At 35.4% G+C, this 15,711-nt stretch overlaps 1 protein-coding gene across 1 annotated transcript in view; it reads right to left on the reverse strand.

The window, feature by feature from the left end:
- Nucleotides 1-5,635: 5,635 nt before the first annotated feature.
- Nucleotides 5,636-15,711, reverse strand: part of CAAP1 (caspase activity and apoptosis inhibitor 1) — a 52,365-nt gene continuing 42,289 nt past the window's right edge. The window contains exon 6 of the mRNA XM_049622646.1: nt 5,636-6,840. Within this exon, the coding sequence (XP_049478603.1) occupies nt 6,494-6,840 (347 nt within the window). The 3' untranslated portion in view covers nt 5,636-6,493. The remainder of the gene's footprint in view (nt 6,841-15,711) is intronic.

Below are 15,711 nucleotides of genomic sequence, written 5' to 3' on the forward strand. Positions count from 1 at the left end.
TGTTCGTAAGAGGATCACAGGTTGTTGCACCTGTATTGTAGGCTGGTCAGAGGTACAAACTCTGCCTGCATGACCTACCAGGATACGTGCAAGGTCACCTGGACACCAGGGTGGAGCCACTGCCCTACAGACACATGAGCATAATGCTACCTTTAAAAGGAAATATTTGGAGAATAAAAAATTTAAAGATCTTTGAGATATTAAAAATGATAGAAAAAGCTTTAAAATCAATGGAAGAACTACAAAAGAATATTGAGAAAATATGAAAGCACAAGAAAAAGATGAAAACCAGAAAATGAGAAGTAAAAAATTTAATGATCAGGCTAGATGTCAGGATCTTAATAAAAGGAGTTCCAAAAACAGAGAATAGAGAAAAAAAGAATAGAGGGAAGGAACTCAGTATCTAAGAAGTAATATTTAAAATTTTCCCATGGCACTGGGGCACATGGGTGGCTCAGTCAGTTGAGCATCTGGCTCAGGTCATGATCTCGCGGTTTGTGAGTTCGAGCCCTGCGTCAGACTCTGTGCTGACAGCTCAGAGCCTGGAGCCTGTTTCAGATTCTGTGTGTCCCTCTCTCTACTCCTCCCCCACTTGTGCTCTGTCCCTCTCTCTCTTTCTCTCAAAAATAAACAAAAAAATTTTTTTAATTTTCCCATGGCACAAAAACAGACACTCAGATCAATGGAACACAATAGAGAACCCAGAAATGGACTCACAAATGTATGGCCAACTAATCTTTAACAAAACAGGAAAGAATACCCAATGGAATAAAGACAGTCTCTTCAGCAAGTGGTGATGGGGAAACTGGACAGTGACATGAACAAAAATGAACCTGGACCACTTTCTTACACCATACACAAAATAAACTCAAAATGGATGGAAGACCTAAACGTAAGACAGGAAGCCATCAAAATCCTAGAGGAAAAAGCAGGCAAAAACCTCTTTGACCTCGGCCGCGGCAACTTCTTACTCAACACGTCTCCAGAAGCAAGGGAAACAAAAGCAAAAATGAACTATTGGGACCTCACCAAAATAAAAATTTTCTGCAAAGCAAAGGAAACAATCAGCAAAACTAAAAGGCAACCAACGGAATGGGAGAAGGTATTTGCAAACGACATATCAGATAAAGGGCTAATATCCAAAATCTATAAAGAACTTATCAAACTCAACACCCAAAACACAAAGAATCCAGTGAAGAAATGGGCAAAAGACATGAATAGACACTTCTCCAAAGACGATATCCAGATGGCCAACCGACACATGAAAAAATGCTCATCACTCATCATCAGGGAAATACAAATCAAAACTACATTGAGATACCACTTCCCCCCTGTCAGAATGGCTAACATTAACACCACAGGCAATAACAGATGTTGGCAAGGATGTGGAGAAAGAGAATCTCTTTTGCACTGTTCGTGGGAATGCAAACTGGTGCAGCCCCTCTGGAAAACAGTATGGAGGTTCCTCAAAACATTAAAAATAGAACTACCCTATGACCCAGCAGTTGTACTACTAGAGATTTATCAAAGGGATACAGGTATGCTGTTTTGAAGGGGCACATGCACCCCAATGTTTATAGCAGCATAATCAACAATAGCCAAAGTATGGAAAGAGCCCAAATGTCCATCAATGGATGAATGGATAAAGATGTGGTATATATATACAATGGAATATTACTCGGCAATCAAAAAGAATGAAATCTTGCCATTTGCAAATATGTGGATGGAACTAGAGGGTATTATGCAAAGCAAAATTAGAAAAATTTGTCAGAGAAAGACAAATATCATATGACTTCACTCATATGAATAAGATACAAAACAGATGAATGTAAGGGAAGGGAAGCAAAAATAATATAAAAACAGGGAGGGGGACAAACATAAGAGACTGTTAAATATAACATAGGGTGGCTGGAGGGGTTGTGGAAGGGGGGATGGGCTAAATGGGTAGGGGCATTAAGGAATCTACTCCTGAAATCATTGTTGCACCATATACTAACTTGGATGTAAATTATAAAAAATAAATTATAGAAAGTCAAAAAACTAAAATAAAATAAAATAAAATTTTCCCTGAACTAAATGACCTGAATTTCCCCACTAAAAAAGTTCACCAGTGATTAACTCAAAGGTTGAAAAAGATTCATTCTCTGACACATCATCAAGAAATTTCAGAATACCAAGAATAAAGAGCCTAACAGCTTCTGAAGAGAAACAAACAGGACACACGTAAGTATCAAGAATCAAAATGACAAATGACTTCTCAACAGCTTCAGGGGAAGCCGGAAGGCACAGGTGTAATGTTATAAAATTCAGGACAGTGATTTCTAGCCTAGACATCAACACTCACAAAATGTTTCAATTCAGTGTATGGACAGAACTGAGCCATGCTGAGTCACACTAATGAATCAAAACAATGTATTGTTCATGAATTCTTTCAAAGGAAACTGTTGGAAGAGGCACACCACCAAAATAAGGGAATAAACTAAAAGATAAAAACAGAAGATTCAGGAACTTAGAGGTGAAGCCCAACCAATCCAGATTAACATAGAACAGAGAGTTCCAGGAGAAATGTCTTGGGGGGGGGGGGGGGTGGGAGATTATATATTTGAATCTCCTGAGAAGAGATTTACACCCCTTGAGGACAGTTAGGGTGTAAGTTTATGCGTGCTACAAAGAACACTGAGCAAATGAACTAATAGGGTAATTATAATACCAAAAAACTTAGAACAGAAATTAGACCAAAAAAGAAAATATAATTATAGATACCACACAACCCATTTGTGAATAGTATTTACATATCAAAATAGTATAAATAGTGAATGTTAGCCAAGAAGTGTGATGTAACTGCACTGTATTAGGAGGAAGAAGGAGGAAGGTATGTGTTTAGGGAAGAGGTAGAAGGTATGGATCTTCGTCTTCATATTCCAAAACAGGTCAGTAAAACTTAAAACTGAAATATCAAGAAATAGCATAATAATTATGTTACTTAGAAACACAGAGATTAATAGAAAAATAGCTAAAAGATTTGAAAGTGGTTCTCTCTTAGTAGCAAAAGCTGGTAAAAAGAATAGGAAAGGAGGGCTCTGTTTTTCCATTATTAAGCCTTGAGGGAGAAAAACCTTTATCAACTTAAAAATCATCTTATTATCTTGAAATTAAATAAAACAGTAAATTAAGGATAACTTAAGTTTATGCACCAATTTGAATAATTCTAGACAGTATACTTACCAAAGATCCTGACAATAAAGACTCTAATAGGCAAAAGGAAAAAAGGGGAAAAAAAACACAAAAACTGGACTGTTGTTCATATGCAGCAACACTGTAGTACAAAAAAAGATTAAACAGATTGCTTCATTTTTGAATCAGTAGAAAGGGGAAGGGAAGAGTTAAGAAATAAGTTTACCAAATTGTATAGTATTCTGTACTGAAATCACAGAGTAGAACAGCAGAAGGAAATCTTATATATTGGCTAACAATTTATGTCCCTCATTTTTACAGTTACTTGTGCAAAATAAGACTGCTCTGCTCTTCTCAACTCTTTGCATCACAGTGCATTTCAAAATAACAAATATCAAGTCAATATATTTGCATGCCTATTGATATGCTCATTAACCACTTTTTGTTTTGAATTTTTTTTAATGTTTATTTTTGACAGAGAGGGAGACAGAGCATTAGCAGGGGAGGGGCAGAGAGAGAGGGAAACAGAATCCGAGCTCACAGCACAGAGCCCAATGCGGGGCTCGAACTCAGAAACCATGAGATCATGAACTGAGCTTAACCAACTGAGCCACCCAGGTGCCCCCTAATAGGTTTTTAAGATCTATACCTGAGTGCATGTGAATTAGTAGGAATATCGAAAACTGGCTCAAGGCCTAATGCATAGGACCCCTTATTATCAATTAACACCTATGTTTCAAGATTTGGGTCAAGTTCCTCCTCAAATATCAGGATACTTCAATTTGGATAAAAAAAGTAAGGCTGCCAAAAATTTTTTTTGCTGGGGCACCTCGGTGGCTCAGTTGGTTAAGCGTCTGACTCTTCTACTCAGGTCACGATCTCACAGGTCATGAGTTCAAGCCCCACATTGGGCTCTGCACTGACAGCACAGAGCCTGCTTGGGATTCTGTCTGTCTGTCTGTCCCCGACTCTCTCTAAATAAATAAACAAACTTAAAAATTTCTTTGCTCTTTTACTAATTATACACCACCTCAAAATTCTCCTTACCTTGGCCAAACGGGAAATGAGGCATGAAAAGCAGCAGCACCCACATCTCTATTATTACTCGGTCTATTCTGTGCTCAAATCTATCCTGTAACATCCCTGAGTCTGAGATTCTGAACAAGACTAAACACCTCAGAGGCATTTAATAACTACCTGTGAGCTGGTGACTTAAATGGCAGCATTAGATCAATATATGGTATTTTCTAAAACAAACGTATTCCTATTCTCTAAAGCCATTTATTTTTCAAAAAGTCCTCATGTCTTTCAACGTTAAAAAAATAAAAAGGAGTGAGAGGAAAAGCCGATTTTCCAAGGCAGGAAACTAAACAGCTTCTAATTTGTGAAGCTTATTCTATCTCCCACATACCACTCTGGTCCGATGCCCTGTATACCGTTCTGCACACTGAACAGAGCAGACACACCATGCTGCACAAAGGGGGTGACCCGTCAGCTACAGAGCGCTCACACCCTGGTCTACAGCTACAGGTCATCTACTGCATTTTATAATTAGTAAGCAGCAAGACAGCTTGTTCCGTATTGCTGTGTTCTTATTGCAATTTTTAGTTCAAGTTGGAATTTAAAAATTTTACTGTAATCATTGCTTTCTCATCTTGAAGCAGTAACTGTGAGAACTCACTAGTGGAATCACACCCGCATTGGGGCACCTGGGTGGCTAAGTTGGTTAAGCGTACGATTTCGGCTCAGGTCACCATCTCACCATTCGTGGGTTCAAGCCCCACATCGGGGTCTGAGCTGTCAGAGCCTGGAGCCTGCTTCAGATTCTGTGTCTCTCCCTCTCTCTCTGTCCCTCCCCGCTCATAATCTGTGTGTCACTCTCACAAAAATAAACATTAAAAAAAAAAAAGAAAAAAAAGAAATGAAATCACACCCACATTTACCTAAGAGAAGTACCTCAAATGATATAGGCCTGTGTTACATTAGAAAGATTCAAGGGGGGGGAAAAATGACAGGATTATTTAAAGTCATGTTCAAAAACAACAAAAAAATAAATTTGTAACTTTGCAACTCTAATGTTTCGTAACACACTCTATTTCCGGAAGAAACTAAGATTTACATGTAATTAATAAAATGCAATCCCTGCAAGTCTTATCTATGAGGAAAATCCTCACACAACGCTAGGAGAGCAGGACTTACAAATAATATATATTTGTAAGCAAATATAAAAGCAATGGTTTCACATTTATATTTTAAGAAAAAAATTAATTTAAGAGTCTCTACCTAAATTTTTTTTGTATCAAACAACTACAACTAGTTATAGGGCAAAAAGCATCTGTTATTGTGGCAGGATGTTAATTTATTTACAAAAACTATACAAAATTAGATTAATTATAACACCAACTTATCAAAGCTTCCTGAAATTAATTCTGCTTTTGGAAATGTATCAAAAGTCTTCAGATCCAGAATGATAGTCTTTATTATTTTTAATTCATGGAATTATAGCACATCATATCTTCAAGCGAAAACACAAGATAAAAGCCTGTACAATAAAATATTCTTTTCTTGATAGCTTGGAATGTAAATGAAAATATGTTCCCTTTTTACCGAAGGAAAAAACTTGAACCAAGTGTCCAATAATATCAAATACCTGTTAGAATGGCTTGTCTGCTAGAATTAAAGTTGGGCAATTACTTCCACATTTTAAAAAATGGCCTTAAATTAAGTCCGTTTTTTCTTTTATAGAAAACATTTTTCTCAGCCATTTCAGACCCTCTAAACTTTATAACAAAAAATGCTCTTCAGTTTTTACTAGTTAAATCCACACCCAGAGAAGGTGTGTTCAAGATGGACTTATTTTAAAAGTGCATATAAGCATGACTAAACTTAAATTGTTGATAAATCTAAGAGCAATAATTTAATTTTCTACCACAAAAATATAGGTAACCTTAAGAGCAACATGCTTGGTCAATCTTTCTTAAGCTTTTAGGTCTGAAGCCAAAACATTTAAAAATGAAGGGGAACAATACAGTGACTCTTTGCTAATGGCTTTTCAGATATCAATTTGCAGACATAAAGACTCATCCAACAAAGTATCCAGGTTATCCAATGATATTTGGCATGAATTCATACAGCAATGACACATATATAATATAAAAATAACAACAACCAAAAAAAACCACAGGTATTTTAGGCCTAAGATGAGTTTATCTAATAAGGGTTACATGAAAACTATCACATAAGACCCAAAATAAACTTCATATACAAAACTATACGATGTGGCTTTGTTCAAACACAACTAGAATTCAGATTCAAGTAACTAGGCTGGCTTTTTTATGTCACCAGCTTTCATGAGGGCTTTAATAGCTCTCGCCCTCATCTCCAGTTCTAGCAGCTCCAGCTGCTGTGCGGAAGGCTGAACGTCTTCGGGTGGAGGAGCAGTCAGGGTGGCTGCTTTGGGCTCCTTGGGGCTACCCTCTGCCAGCCCCAGAATCTCATTCACACTTTTCTCAATGTCTTTCTCCAGGTCCTCTATCTGACCAGCTTCGCTCTGGACTGTATTGTCTGGGACCTCAGGAGCAGCAGCTTCCTCGGTGCATGGGCCTTCTATGTCGCTGTCATAAGCATCTGCATTTATACTGAGTACATCACTATCTTCCCCTTTGCCTGTAACAAACAAAAAAGGGGAAAGAACCACGTAACCTAAATGCCCTGGTCAAAATGTCCTTTCTATTTATGATTAATGGACTACCTTGACCCCACCTCCCACCATGAAGTCCCAAATGCATTCCATAATCTCTGTCCCATCCCTTTTTCCCCTGATTCCTCAACTATGAAAACAGATATAATTTAATGTAAATTTTAATGAATTTTTCATTCCAATTTAGCAGAACATGGAAGCAGTAGGAAATGTATACCATCACATGATCTCTTTTCCTAATTAAAATGTCACACCACTTTATACCACAGTGAAGCTTCTACGTTACAAAATTAAAGGTGATGCTAGATATCGTCTGAGTAGAGCATGGCTTATTAACAAAAAAGTAAAATTCCATTCTAGAAACAGTTTAAAAAACTTTACTACAAAAAAGAAAAAATATCACTGGCAAGCTGGACACCATGTGCAATGCAATTACCTACATCTTTTCATTTGCTTTTTCAAACATGTTGTTATCAATCAATAAATTAAAGGAGAATGCCTAAGGCCATTTTCTAATATAAAATAAATTTTCATCATGAGGATTTTAATTAATAAAGTTAGTACACTATAATTTTAAAAAATATAAAACTTTTATAACTGATACTAAAACTTTCAATACACATACAGATTATGGCTCTCAACTACCTTGGCCTTGGACATTACTGAAGTCCAGGTGTTGTTTAAACTTTGAGTGCTCACTTACACCTCCAATTTATTTATATTTAAAAAAAAATTTTTTTAAGTCATGATCCCCCCCCAAAGGTTACCTTTGTTAAGTCTTCTTATAGTAGGAAGAACTTATTTACCAACAGATGGAAAATTCTGATAATACAATGTTATAGGGTTAGGCCATAAACAATTCTACTCCACTGGTTTTGTAATAACAATTTACTGACCTTGACTGATCCTCCTACATCCTAATAATTAAAAAACTACTCCCTATTCTAAAATCAAAGTGGAAAAATAAATTGATAAATTATACATGTCCACAAAATTGTTTTAAAAAAAAGGTTGCAAATTTTAATTATTTGATGCCAAAGAATATTTTACATATCTTCCCCAAAGAAACAAATATTCCCAAATAGCTAAAAAAAATAAATAAATAAAAATACAGCCGTTTATGTGAAGAAATAATGCTTTATATAAGTATTGCAACTTGAGACAAAAACAAATTTAAGAAATGAAGCGCTAAGTTGTCCATAGCCTCAAAAAGTTCACTTTCATGCTTAGCCATCTTTAATCTAAAATTCTAAATCTGTTCTCACTGATTCTGAGTGAAAATCTGCGGTCTGTTTAAAAGATTTTAAAACATAAGTTTTTGAAAAAATGTAATCTGTTTTTCAAACTATAAGTTGTTGCCTGATAATGAATTAAGAGCAGAAGAATATAATGGTGGGTGGGGAGAGAGGAAAGGTCTGAAATTTGGGATACCTGAGTTCTAAAACTTTACTCTGCTATAAAGTATGTGATTTGAGCAAATCCCTTAACTTCCCAGAATTTCCTGAAATTAAGGCAAATTGTCCTAGGACATCTCTAAAGTGCAAGGTCTAATACTACCCTAAGTTAAGTCTATATAAATGTTTATAAAATGGCAATATTTCGGCTATTTTGTTTTCCCAAGATATGATTACCACTTATCTTTCATTTAATATATTGATCACTTGGGATAATCATCCAAAATAATTTCCCATTGACAGCAGTAGCCAATGAAAGGTAAGTAACATCAGTAAATCTACTTTTTTTCACGCAACAACCTGTGGGGTTTTTAGGGGTTCTTTTGTTGCTTTTTTTAAGCAGTCTCTAGAGCCAACATGGGGCTCAAACTCACAACCCTGAGATCAAAAGTCACATGCTACACTGACTGAGCCAGCCAGGTGCCCCCAAATAACCTTTTAAAAGGACAAAAGATTTTCTAGAGAAAAGAAGTACATTTACAATATCCAGGCAATATAAATGAAGCTCACTTATTATCTTGGGTACAGGGTTCAATGTGTAATATTATAACTATCGAATCCCTTATGTGCTAAATCACAAATTCTGAAGTAGCTGTATTTTTATGAAATTAATTTGCTTTGAGTTTATATGTGAGTAAATGATAATAGCAAATCTTAGAGATATTTTCATTAAATAAGTGGAGAATCTACACTCGTAGATCCTGAAGACATACATGGCAAACTTTCCAGCTGAGTATCGCTGTCATATACCATCAGCTTATATTTCTGACCAAAAGACTACAAGAATATATATGAGTGTATATAAATATTTTTAATGGAATGTACATTATGTTCATCTTATTACTGTGTTTTATCAAACACTTCAAATGGCTAAGAACCAGAGCTATATATATTCTCACCTAATTCAGACAATTTTTCAAGCCTATTTATATAAGCTTAAGAAGCAACCACAGCTAAAGAGCCTCTTTGCCCCAAGCTTAAAATAATAAAATCCTTTTTTTTATAAAGTTATCAGCACAAGAGATTCAGAGTCAAAGTGTTTATACGCACACTTCCCATGTTTCAAAGGAGGTAAATCTTGACAAGAAAGTTCTTTATATATTCTATGGGTTTGTTTCAAAGTTTTCAGCAGGCAGAAGGTGGGCTTTGCTTTATTTCTTTAAACAGCTATACATATCCTATCACTGAAGAAATGGTGCTCCATGAATTTGGTGTTCTCTGTTTACATTTAAAATTATCCAAAGTTGGGGCACCTGGCTGGCTGTTGGTAGAGCACGTGACTCTTGATCTTGGGGTTGTAAGTTCAAGCCCCATATTGGATGTAGAGATTACTTAAAAATAAAATCTTAAAAAAAAAAAAAAAAATGATCCATGAGCGCCTGGGTGGCTCAGTCAGTTAATCACCCAAGTCTTGATTTCAGCTTAGGTCACGATCTCACGGTTTGTGAAGCGCAGGTCCTGCTTCGGATTCTCTCTGTTCCTTCCCTGCTCACTCTCACTCTCTCTCTCTCAAGATAAATAAATAAACTTGAAAAAAAAAATTATCCAAAGTCTAAGTGCCTGAGTTCTCCATAACACAGTACTGGTGAATACATTCATAGATTCCATCTGCCCACGACACCTGCAACACGAATGCCAAAGCTTTGTAGAATCTGTGTCTGAAACAACTTAGCGTAACACTTCATCTAACAAATGTGAAAACAAGGTGACTTGGACAACGTAACATGGCAAATTATTTAAAGATTTAGGATCGTACTTCACTATTCCTTAATTTTCATCATTCTACTGACTTGCTTTTTAAAGTATCATTTGCAAACACATGAATACACTTCCAAAGATAATTTATTCTCATCCTTGGTATTAGGAATTTATAGTTTTTTCTTGTCAATTATGATCCTCAAGGTAGAAGCGGTGAAACTTGTACATTTTTTCTAAAAAAGTAACCTTACATCAAAATGCTTCATTCATAAGTCCTTACAATATCATTGTTGTCTGTTCTGTCCTTCCACCAGTCCGCATGCGTGTGTCTGTGTGTGTGTGCGTGTGTGTGCGTGCGCACGTATATCTCAGGTTTGCTTTTTGTTAAAATAAAAATTTTAAATGTATGTGTGTGTTACCTTAGGTTTGCTTTTTGTTAAAAGTTTTAAATACCCAATTGGAAGTACACAAATGTACAAGAATTATTAATCACAAAGATTTTGAGGGATAAAAATTTTAAAGGATTTTAAAGTTATGCTAGCATATTTAAACCTCAATAGAGCCTATATTCTACTTGCTAATAATTCAACTTAAGAGTAGTTTTAATGCACAAAACGGAGGCATATCTAATGTTATGAGTGACTGTATGCTCGTGAAACTTCCTGATAGTGAATTATTAAATTAAGCCAGGAGACAAACCTTAGAACATAGAATAATTAAATATCTGTCTGAATTCCTGCCGAAGATGGCAAATTGAGCACACATATCTAATTCCCTTCTCTACCAAGAAGCCACTGAAGTGACAGAAGGCCGATACTTAAAAATACAATAATAGCATAAATAATATAAATTAACTGAGAATAAAACTAACATCAGTCCTTTATAAGTAAAATACAAAATGGAGAATCCATAAAGGAGGAAAATCAACAAATTTAGCTAAATAAATAGTAGGACCTCTGGGCGGGGGACATCATAAATAAGATAGAAGCACTCTATAAGAAAATATTAATGAAATATAATACATGCAATGTCCAGGTATCATTAAGAGATAACTAAAAACAAGGGCAAAGGGTAGAAACAAGTCAAGCATTTCAAAAACTATGAAATACAAAAAGCATCAATACATAAAAATGCTCAACTTAATTTCTAACCATGCAATGCAAATTAAAATATTACTTTTAACTCATTAGTTACAAAAAGGAATTTTACCCATCTGTAAAAAAATTAATAAATTTATAAGATGGAAAAATGATTAAGACATGATTAAGTGAACAAAGAAAACTAAAGAGTAATAACTATATTTATATGCAAAATAACAGTAAATTATTAATAGTGGTTACTTCTGGGGAGGAAAGTTAATGTAGAAAAGAGAAGAAAATGAGCTTTCCAATTTTGCCCTATGAACATATGTATTTCTTCAACCAGTTCTAAGAATATAATCCTTATAAAAAGTTTAAAAAGAAAAAATGAAACCATAATATTAGATAACACAGAAGGGTATCATCTAAAAAGACATTTTGCAGGATTTTTACAAAATGTAAGCAGGCAGGATGAAATTGACAGAAAATAAAAGCAGAGCAAAACCACAGCCAAAGACACCACAGAGAAGCGTAACTCTTTCTTAGAGAATCTTGGAAGCAACGAAGAGTTGGCTGTGAAACACAGCAAGATAATTAAATTAAATCCATTCAGAATAGTTGGGCCAATTGAACACTTCCTTCTTTCTCTTCCCTTCCCTACCACATGCCCAAGCACTCTAGTGGGAGGCCTACCTCATCCACTTAAAGAGCTCTCCTAGAGTCTGAGATATATCTAAACAGCTACTGATGAAACCCAAACCAGCTTTCAGAAAAACCCAGCCACAGTAAGTAAAGAACCAAGATGAACAAAGGACGAAATAAAGAAAATCTAGGGATCAAAAGATAATCTAATGGGGGAGAAGGAAGGGCAGAGGAGTCTAATTAGTATCCTTAGAGAGACTCAAGTAGACTCTGGAGCCATAAAGTAAGTACATGATGCAGTGAAAGAAGAACAGAGAACAAGAAATGTTAGAATTTTAAAATACAGTTATCAAAAGCAAACATTCAGTGGTTGCTGGAAGACAGTGAAAGAAAAAAACCTCCCATATAGAAAAGAAATAAAAATATATTTAAAATATGCAATAAAAGTTAAGAGATGAATGACCCATGAGTCCAACAACTTAATATAATTAACTCAGCAAATATTACTGAGCACCTACTATGTACAAGACACTGTTTTAAACATTAAGGAAACAGTGAATAAAAAAAAAGTCCTTGTGCTATATTTAAATCATAGGAGACACTATAAATAAATGTCAGGTGTTATGAAGAAAAATAAAGCATGATAAGAAGACACTAGCAGGATGCTTTCAGAGAGTGATCGATGTGATTTGATAAGGAAACTGAGCAGAGAAGTGAATAAAGTGATAGAATAAGTCAGAAAACAGAAATAGGGGTAGAGAGGGAAAATTATGACAAAAAAGGTGATCTGAGGTGAAGAAGGTCTTCATAGTGAAAAGGCTTGCCAACTGCAGTGTAACATACCTAAGACACATCCTGTAAAAAAATCAGAACCCAGGGGGGAAAAAAAATTACTAAAAATTCCCAGAAGAAAAAAACTAGATTACCAACAAAAGCTAGCCTCAAGAAATCAAGACCACTTCTATCAGCCCTGTGGACAAGATATCCCTATGGCTATGAACATGATCACAAAAAAGAGAAGTAACGGTATATTATGTGCCTCAAGGATACAGCATTGCTTCTAAAATACTGTCAAATATTGAACATGAATCTGATCAAGGTTCTGTATCCAACTACCAATTTACAGAAAAATAACATTAAATAGAACAATGGTATGCAATCAGCAAAATTCGAACTGAGAAACTCTGACAATCTGGTTTAAGAAACTTCGAAGAGAAGGGGGGAGCAAAGGAGGGTGAGAGGGAAGGATGGGAAGGAGGAGCATACAGATTAAAAAGAGACTTAGAATCCAAACAATTGTAACATAGGGTACTTATCTGGATGTCCATTCATACAAATATAGTTTAAAACTATTATAAGACAACCTGAGAAAACTAACTACTGGATTATTTGAGGATTAAAAACATCACTATTATGTAACCCCTAATGAAATACTGGATCTAAACATTAATAGCTACTAAAACCATTAGGTGGTAGTCTGATAACACCTGTACCAATCAATCTTAACATCACAATACTACCAATGAATACAAGCGGTAGGTTAAACCTGAACACTTTCTGAATATATGATATTAAGCAACGTTAACTTTTTAAGGCATTGTGATTATGCTTAAAAAGAGATCTCTAGTCTTTGAGATACAAACATATTGAAATATTTATAGATGAACTGAAAAGAGGTTTAGAATCTGCTTTAAAATAATCTAGCAGTATGAGCAGGTAGGGGTATGCATGAAAGAATTAGCCATAGGTGGATAACTGAATATGGAGAGAGGTACATGGGAGTTAATGCTATTTTTTTTACTTATTTTTGTCTGACAATTTCCAAGATAAAAAGTCTGTTTATGGTGATTTCTATTCAGAAACCTACAGTAACAATTTTGAAAATACCTTAAAACATATATATATCCTGGAGGAGAACACAAGAAAATCAGAATCCCAATATTCCTATTAGGCAACCATAGACCTGGTTATCAAAAGGGTTAAACTATCTTACTTTGTTTTCTCTTTTAGTTTTTCTCATCAGATTATCAGTTAATCGCATTCAGTGGTTATGCCATTTAGAACAGCACATTTCACCATCCTTCCCTCTAGGTCCTTCCCTCTAGAATCTCAACTCTCTAAAGCTTCTAAGTGTTATCAACCTGCTACAATCTCATTAGTAACAAAGTCCAGAGTTCACTGGAAAGCAATGCTATGCCTCTGTGGATTTCCTTTCTGAGACAACAGAAAACTTCAGTTTTACTAAATTTTAAGTTATAAGGAAGACAATTCTACTATAGTGTAACTGTAGAAAGTCAATTTATAACAGTTCTAGTAAGTTCTAGCCTTTTCAAGAAAGAAATCAAAACTTTATTTTCTGAAAAAGAAACAACTTTTTTTAATATGTAAAAATAATCTTTTGTAGAGGACTTTAATCTTCCTCTCAGCAAAACTGACAGAACTTGGCTATTTTTTCTCATGTAGTATTTTAAACTACTGATTTAAATTTAAGTGTATCATGTTAACCACGATATTCAAAATTTAATCATGACATTATCTGATGGTTACTGAGATAAAGAAGAATATGCAAACAATTTAATACAGAAAAGCTGTCTAGTATACTACCAAGCCCACACTCAATTTCTGGATAACTGAGTGTCCATAGGCCTATAAACCTAACTTTTGTGAATGACAAATTCAGAGATTACTCCAAGAATCAACAAATCTTCACTCAGTGTTTATTACCTATGCTACAATGGTGCTATAAAGACCACAGAAGAGGTGGGCCTTACAAAATCCTACAGGTAGGGTAAACTAAATATTTGTAGCATAACTAAGGCACAGATTTTGTCTTTATGGTAATTAGGTATGCTTAAAATATGGACATGATACTTTAAAATGCTAAATTCTGTGGTATAAAGCATAACAGAATTTTCGAGTATATAAGGCAATAGGGAAACGTCAAGGAGATCTACAGATGTGATATGAAGTAGGTCTCAAAATCTAATAAGTGATGTTGACAGAGGAGAAAACTCCAAGTGTAAGGGACAGAATGGAAAAATAGGTGCTAGAGCTAAACAATACAGAAGTATGTGAGCCTTTCAGATAAAATGTACACATGAGAACATAGAAAAGGACAGTATCCAAAAATTTTGCCTCTGCAAACAAGACATCACCATTGGAGGAGAAAAAGCACAACAGGTACCTCTTGCCAGCCTTTACAATGGATCAGATAAGCAATTAAACAGGCAACAGTAGTATGAACTAGGTGATAATTACTCAGTACGAGAGAAGAGGTGAGGTAAACACAAGTTAGGGAAGACCACAGATTTGGAAAGGTGTGATCTTACAGAACAAGTAGTTGACCTAAATAAGAGTACACCACTGGTGTGAATGAGTTTAATTCTCAGATTTGGACAAAGTGCATGACAAGCAGTAAAACTTGTAGTCACAAAGGACAGCTTAACATTTCTGTTCTGAGATACACTGTGAACCAGACGCATGACAAAGCATCAGGGTTTTGGGTTCGAAAAATAACTTCTACAAAACTACAGTACAGTAAACCTGATACCAAGGCTCAATAAAATTCTAGGTTTACTAAGAGGTTAATTAGCTCTGAAAAAAAGTACTGCTAGTTAGTTTAGACAGAAAAGGTAACATCTGACAGGGGATCTAAATGACACGCTGTAGACTGCTGGTTACCTCAGGAGGAACATGCAGGCAGAGGGAACAGCAAAAGTCAGGTCTCTGACACAACAGCGCTTATAACGCTGGAGGAAAGTGAGGAGAAAGGACTAGAAAGAACAAGGGGGAGAGTGACAGGCTGTATCACATTATGGCTTGTACCACCACAGGAAGGAAGGACTTCAAGGACTTTCGAGATGGGAAGCTACCAGAAGGCTCTGATAAGACAGTGACGTGACGACTTTTGGTTTTAATTTTTACAGTCATTCAGACTGCTATAGGGAAGAGACTACAGGGGGGC

The sequence above is a fragment of the Panthera uncia genome, chromosome D4 (assembly GCF_023721935.1).
Source record: "Panthera uncia isolate 11264 chromosome D4, Puncia_PCG_1.0, whole genome shotgun sequence".
Taxonomy (NCBI): Eukaryota; Metazoa; Chordata; class Mammalia; order Carnivora; family Felidae; genus Panthera; species Panthera uncia.